General features: G+C 45.3%; 1 protein-coding gene across 7 annotated transcripts in view; it reads left to right on the top strand.

The window, feature by feature from the left end:
- LOC143301288 (nck-associated protein 1-like) overlaps positions 1–7500 on the top strand; it is a 95845-nt gene that overhangs the window by 10944 nt on the left and 77401 nt on the right. For all 7 annotated transcript variants that reach the window (XM_076615486.1, XM_076615485.1, XM_076615487.1 and 4 more), the window contains exons 5-7: positions 1394–1536; positions 3622–3712; positions 6206–6343. In XM_076615486.1, the coding sequence (XP_076471601.1) occupies positions 1394–1536; positions 3622–3712; positions 6206–6343 (372 nt within the window). The remainder of the gene's footprint in view (positions 1–1393; positions 1537–3621; positions 3713–6205; positions 6344–7500) is intronic.

Genomic DNA, 7500 nt, shown 5'->3' with positions numbered 1-7500 from the left:
GGTGTGTGGTGGTGTGGGGTGTGTGGTGGTGTGTGGTATGTGGTGTGTGGTGGTGTGTGGTGGTGTGGGGAAGGCAGTCAGCTGTGATTCCCCTCACTCCACCCTGGAACACCTGACTGGTTGGGGAAGGTTGAATCAGCGACAGGAGAGGATTGGGACTTGCCCTCCTGTGCTGAGCCGCAGCTAGACACAGTGACCAGGAATTCACTGCCTCACTGGACCGTAAAAGGCTATAGGAGCTTCAACCTTCTTTTTCCTTTTTTTAACAATTGATAACATGTTTATCTGCTGATGAAAAAATTCAAATAAATTCTTATAGCAACACTGCTTACATCATGGATGAAAATTCAAACAAATTATTATACTACTGCTGATGTGTTTGAATGATTCATTGTGAATAGAGAATAATTCCGCTGATATGTCTGAGAATGAATGCACATTCAAGTGATTTATTGTATGATAATCATTGTTATGCCACTGGTCTTGGGAATGAGAGATAGAAACCAGGTATCCATTCTTTGGAACATAACATAAAACATTGAAACTCCCAGGAATTTGTCTTTTGGCTCAGGTACATGTGACTGTGACATTAAACATACAATAAAGCGCAGTCACTGTCAGACCTGACCATACATTCAATTTGAAAACATGCATCCCATAACTGTTTTAATCACATGACTGTTGACTGGGTAAGAAAACCACCTGTTATTCAGACTGAAATATAAGAAAAAGCAAACATTTGTTTCCTGCAACACATAAACTCACCTCACCCCCCCCCCCCACCCCCCCCCCCCACACACACACACACACACACACCACAGCATGCCAGCCCTGTTACATATCATTACAAAGGTATAATATTAAAACCTGGCTGTAAAATAAACATCTGTATATGGCGAAATAAGTTGCAGAATAAGATAGCACTTGCTCTGCTCTGAAGACCAGTGATTGGCTCATCATTTCAGCGTCTGAACTTTGACCTGATGAAGGTGTACATGGAGTGGGTCAAATAACTTCCAGAATAAGATAGCACTTGTTATGCTCTGAAAATCATTGATTGGCTGATAGCAGCGTCTGAACTTTGATCTGATGAAGATGTTTGGTTGGCTGATTGCAGCGTCTGAACTTTGACCTGACGAAGATGTTTGATTGGCTGATTGCAGCGTCTGAACTTTGACCTGACGAAGATGTTTGATTGGCTGATTGCAGCGTCTGAACTTTGACCTGACAAAGATGTTTGATTGGCTGATTGCAGCGTCTGAACTTTGACCTGACGAAGATGTTTGATTGGCTGATTGCAGCATCTGAACTTTGACCTAATGAAGATGTTTGATTGGCTGATTGCAGCGTCTGAACTTTGACCTGACAAAGATGTTTGATTGGCTGATTGCAGCGTCTGAACTTTGACCTGACGAAGATGTACCTGGAGTTGGTGGCCACGTACGTGTCGATCATGATCCTGGTCAGCAAGGTGGACGACCGCAAAGCCGTCATCGCCCTCTTCAACGTGGCCCACGAGTTCCTGCAGGGAAAGGGGTCAGTGCCCTCACCACTCTCTTCTCTAACAGTCTTCTTCTGCTTGCTTCGTGGGCTGCAACTCCCACGTTCACTCCTATGTACACGAGTGGGCTTTTACGTGTATGACAGTTTTTACCCCACCAAGTAGGTAGCCATCCTCCGTTTTCAGGGGTGTACATACTAGGATGTTCTTGTTTCCATAACCCACTGAATGCTGACATGGACTACAGGATCTTTAACGTGCATATTTGATCTTCTGCTTGCGTATACACATGAAGGGGGTTCAGGCACAAGCACGTCTGCACATATGTTGACCTGGGAGATCGAAAAAATCTCCACCCTTTACCCACCAGACTCCACTACCGAGATTCAAAACCATGACCCTCAGATTGAAGGTCCAATGCTTAAACCGCCTGGGTGTTGCGCCCGTTCTGTAGCAGTCTGATAACAGCGCTCCTTCACAACTGCTTTTCTTTCTGTCTGTCTGTGTTAACGGACTGCAGCAGTCACCATGGTGACAGCCATAGTCCACTTTGGGGGGTGTGCCTGCTGAGAACATTCCTGTTTCCATAGCACACCAAACGTTGACATGGATTACGGGTTCTTTAACCTGCGTATCTGATCTTGAGTGGTGTGTGTACACATGAATGGAATCAAAGCAGTGGCACGTATGTTGACCAGTGACAGCAGAAAAGTCTCCACCCTTAACCCACCATGTGCCTGTACCATGTTGACCAGTGACAGCAGAAAAGTCTCCACCCTTAACCCACCATGTGCCTGTACCATGTTGACCAGTGACAGCAGAAAAGTCTCCACCCTTAACCCACCATGTGCCTGTACCATGTTGACCAGTGACAGCAGAAAAGTCTCCACCCTTAACCCACCATGTGCCTGTACCATGTTGACCAGTGACAGCAGAAAAGTCTCCACCCTTAACCCACTGTGTGCCTGTACCATGTTGACCAGTGACAGCAGAAAAGTCTCCACCCTTAACCCACTATGTGCCTGTACCATGTTGACCAGTGACAGCAGAAAAGTCTCCACCCTTAACCCACCATGTGCCAGTACCATCAGCCATTTTGGAGGAAGGTGGCAGAATGGTTAAGACGCTCAGCTGCCAATATAGAGTCCATGAAGGTCCTGGTTCAAACCCTGCTCCACCCTTTCTCCCAAGTTTGACTGGAAAATCAGACTGAGCGTCTAGTCTTTCAGATGAGATGACAAACTGAGAGTGATGTTCTTTGGCAAAATTGTGTAGAAGAAATCCACTCTGATGCCTCCTTGAAAACTCAAACTGAAAATAATACAGCAGCCTTAGGCCGACCCAAGGTTGGTCGACATAATGGGGTTTTTTTCTCTTGCAGTTTTCTTGGCTGAGGCAAATGAAAACTGCGCTGTCAGGGACCCCATTGTTACTTTCATTTGGAGACCAACTTGATACTTTTACCAGTGAACTGAACTGGAATAACAGCTGAAAACTAATTTAGACTTAAAAGTTGACTCTTGTGAAATGGTCATGAAGGCCACCATTTAAAGATTCAAATACATTTGTTTCCTTAATGTGGCCACTTAGGAATGCTGTCTTGAATATTTCATTGCACCTTTATATCAAAAAGACTGGTTTTACATTACAGTGCAAGCTATGTTTCACTGCACATGCTATGTAAATGCTAATTAATCAAAGCAAAATTATGCCTTGCTATGCCTGGTCACCCTTGTGCCCATTTTCTCAATAGTTGCCTTAAGGTGACCTTAGATTGAGAGATAGATAGATAAGTAGAGAGGTAGATATCTAGATAGGTGAGTAGGTAGATTGATATTGATATCATGCTACGTGATTAATTCCTGTAATAACAGTAATACATGACCGCATATTGCACATACAATTTATAAACAAGTTTCATTTATGGAGGACAGCATTTTCAGGTAAACAACTGCAGGGAACATTTCCAATGAATGCACAGGTTTTTCAACTTTATTCTTGTTTCATTAGATCTGAAATCGTTCAGAAAAAAAAGTGCTCTACACATGTTCTGATTTTATTCATTCTGCATTGGTAGACATAGTGTTAGACAGGGAAGGTTTCCGTGTACCTGTGTGCAGAGATCAGGTGTATCCACGCCTGGGACAGATGTTTCTGGACTATGACCCCCCCATGAAGAAACTGGCCGAGGAGTTTGTCCCTCACTCCAGGGTAAGTAGGTACCCAGGTTTGTCCCTCACTTCAGGGTAAGTATGTACCCAGGTTTGTCCTTCACTTCAGGGTAAGTAGGTACCCAGGTTTGTCCTTCACTCCAGGGTAAGTAGGTACCCAGGTTTGTCCCTCACTTCAGGGTAAGTAGGTACCCAGGTTTGTCCCTCACTCCAGGGTAAGTAGGTACCCAGGTTTGTCCCTCACTTCAGGGTAAGTAGGTACCTAGGTTTGTCCCTCACTTCAGGGTAAGTATGTACCCAGGTTTGTCCCTCACTCCAGGGTAAGTAGGTACCCAGGTTTGTCCCTCACTTCAGGGTAAGTAGGTACCCAGGTTTGTCCTTCACTTCAGGGTAAGTAGGTACCCAGGTTTGTCCCTCACTTCAGGGTAAGTAGGTACCCAGGTTTGTCCTTCACTTCAGGGTAAGTAGGTACCTAGGTTTGTCCCTCACTCCAGGGTAAGTAGGTACCCAGGTTTGTCCCTCACTTCAGGGTAAGTATGTACCCAGGTTTGTCCTTCACTTCAGGGTAAGTAGGTACCTAGGTTTGTCCCTCACTTCAGGGTAAGTATGTACCCAGGTTTGTCCCTCACTTCAGGGTAAGTAGGTACCCAGGTTTGTCCCTCACTCCAGGGTAAGTAGGTACCCAGGTTTGTCCCTCACTTCAGGGTAAGTAGGTACCCAGGTTTGTCCCTCACTCCAGGGTAAGTATGTACCCAGGTTTGGTCCTTCACTTCAGGGTAAGTAGGTACCCAGGTTTGTCCCTCACTTCAGGGTAAGTAGGTACCAGGTTTGTCCCTCACTTCAGGGTAAGTAGGTACCCAGGTTTGTCCCTCACTCCAGGGTAAGTAGGTACCCAGGTTTTGTCTTGACACATGTTGTGTCTGTTTTGATGTGTCTTGTGTCTGTCCTTACGCGTGTTGTGTCTGTACTGTTGATTGTTGTGTCAGTGCTGACATGTGTTGTGCCTGTGCTGATGATTGTTGTGTCTGTGCTGACACCTGTTGTGTCTGTGGTGACACCTGTTGTGTCTGTGCTGACACGTGTTGTGCCTGTGCTGATGATTGTTGTGTCTGTGCTGATGATTGTTGTGTCTGTGCTGATGATTGTTGTGTCTGTGCTGACACATGTTGTGTCTGTGCTGATGATTGTTGTGTCTGTGCTGATGATTGTTGTGTCTGTGCTGATGATTGTTGTGTCTGTGCTGATGATTGTTGTGTCTGTGCTGATGATTGTTGTGTCTGTGGTGACACCTGTTGTGTCTGTGGTGACACATGTTGTGACTGTGCTGATGATTGTTGTGTCTGTGCTGATGATTGTTGTGTCTGTGCTGATGATTGTTGTGTCTGTGCTGATGATTGTTGTGTCTGTGCTGACACATGTTGTGTCTGTGCTGATGATTGTTGTGTCTGTGCTGACACATGTTGTGTCTGTGCTGATGATTGTTGTGTCTGTGCTGATGATTGTTGTGTCTGTGGTGATGATTGTTGTGTCTGTGCTGATGATTGTTGTGTCTGTGGTGACACCTGTTGTGTCTGTGGTGACACCTGTTGTGTCTGTGGTGATGATTGTTGTGTCTGTGGTGATGATTGTTGTGTCTGTGGTGACACCTGTTGTGTCTGTGGTGACACCTGTTGTGTCTGTGCTGACACCTGTTGTGTCTGTGGTGATGATTGTTGTGTCTGTGGTGATGATTGTTGTGTCTGTGGTGACACATGTTGTGTCTGTGCTGATGATTGTTGTGTCTGTGCTGACACCTGTTGTGTCTGTGGTGATGATTGTTGTGTCTGTGGTGATGATTGTTGTGTCTGTGCTGATGATTGTTGTGTCTGTGGTGACACCTGTTGTGTCTGTGGTGACACCTGTTGTGTCTGTGGTGATGATTGTTGTGTCTGTGGTGATGATTGTTGTGTCTGTGGTGACACCTGTTGTGTCTGTGGTGACACCTGTTGTGTCTGTGCTGACACGTGTTGTGTCTGTGCTGTTGATTGTTGTGTCTGTGCTGATGATTGTTGTGTCTGTGCTGATGATTGTTGTGTCTGTGCTGACACGTGTTGTGTCTGTGCTGATGATTGTTGTGTCTGTGCTGACACATGTTGTGTCTGTGCTGATGATTGTTGTGTCTGTGCTGATGATTGTTGTGTCTGTGCTGATGATTGTTGTGTCTGTGCTGATGATTGTTGTGACTGTGCTGATGATTGTTGTGTCTGTGCTGATGATTGTTGTGACTGTGCTGACACCTGTTGTGTCTGTTGTGACACATGTTGTGTCTGTGGTGACACATGTTGTGTCTGTGCTGATGATTGTTGTGACTGTGCTGATGATTGTTGTGTCTGTTGTGACTGTGCTGATACATGTTGTGTCTGTGTTGACGCGTGTTGTGTGTGTGCTGACGCGTGTTGTGTGTGTGCTGACGCGTGTTGTGTGTGTGCTGACGTGTGTTGTGTGTGTGCTGACGCGTGTTGTGTGTGTGCTGACGCGTGTTGTGTGTGTGCAGATCCTGATCCCGGCCCTGCTGTCGCTGACGCAGATCTACCCAGAACACAACCGCACGGCGGAACAGCTGCGACAGATGCAGGTGCTCAGCATTCTGGCTGAGCCATCCAAGATGTCCAGTGTGCCCACCACTGAAGTGGTCAGTCAGCTGTGTGGGGGGGGGGGTGTGTTTGTGTGTGTGCCTGTGTGTGTGGATGTGTGTTTGTGTGTGTGTTTATCTGTTACTGTGTGTGTCTGTGTGTGTCTGAGTGTGTGTGTGTGTTGGGGTGTGTGGCTGTGTTGGTGTGTGTGTGTGTCTGTCTGTGAGTGTCTGTCTGTCTGTGTGTATGTTTGTGTTAGTCTGTCTGTCTGTTTGTGTGTGTGTGCGTGTGTGTGTGTGTGTCTGTGTGTCTTTGCATGTGATTGTGTTTGTTTATGTGTCTGTGTGTGTGTCTTTGTGTGTGTGTGTAATATATATATATATATATATATATATATATATGTGTGTGTGTGTGTGTGTGTGTGTGTGTGTGTGTCTGTGTCTGTGTGTGTGTCTGTGTGTGTTTTTCTGTGTGTCTGTGTCTGTGACACAGAGGCAGACAGGAACAAATCACTGTATTTAAACATTTCATTTGGGAACAATATTTCCACGGTCTATCAGTGCAATTAAAGAAAAAGAAAAAAGTAAGTTCAAGATGGATGCTAGGAAGAGGATGTAAAAAGTTCACATTGGTTGACTACAGGACATAAGCACAAATGAAACACAGAAATGTCCAAAGCACAAATGAAACACAGAAATGTCCAAAGCACAAAGGAAACAGAAATGTCTAAAGCACAAAGGAAACAGAGAAATGTCCAAAGCACAAAGGAAACACAGAAATGTCGAAAGCACAAAGGAAACAGAACTGTCCAAAGCACAAAGGAAACAGAAATGTCCAAAGCACAAAGGAAACACAGAACTGTCCAAAGCACAAAGGAAACAGAAATGTCCAAAGCACAAAGGAAACAGAAATGTACAAAGGAAACAGAAATGTCCAAAGCACAAAGGAAACACAGAAATGTCCCAAGCACAAAGGAAACAGAAATGTCCAAAGCACAAAGGAAACACAGAAATGTTTAGTCAGCTTTCAGCTTTTCATTTCAAGTGATCAGCTCATGTTGTTTAGAGAAAGTTAATTAAGCAGTACATATGTTGGTGGTGGCTGTCTTCCATGCCTCAACAGGGGTCAAAGATGTTGGTGGTGGCTGTCTTCCATGCCTCAACAGGGGTCAAAGATGTTGGTGGTGGCTGTCTTCCATGCCTCAACAGGGGTCAAA

The sequence above is a fragment of the Babylonia areolata genome, chromosome 27, assembly GCF_041734735.1.
Source record: "Babylonia areolata isolate BAREFJ2019XMU chromosome 27, ASM4173473v1, whole genome shotgun sequence".
NCBI lineage: Eukaryota > Metazoa > Mollusca > Gastropoda > Neogastropoda > Buccinidae > Babylonia > Babylonia areolata.
This window is presented reverse-complemented; position numbering and strand designations above follow the sequence as displayed.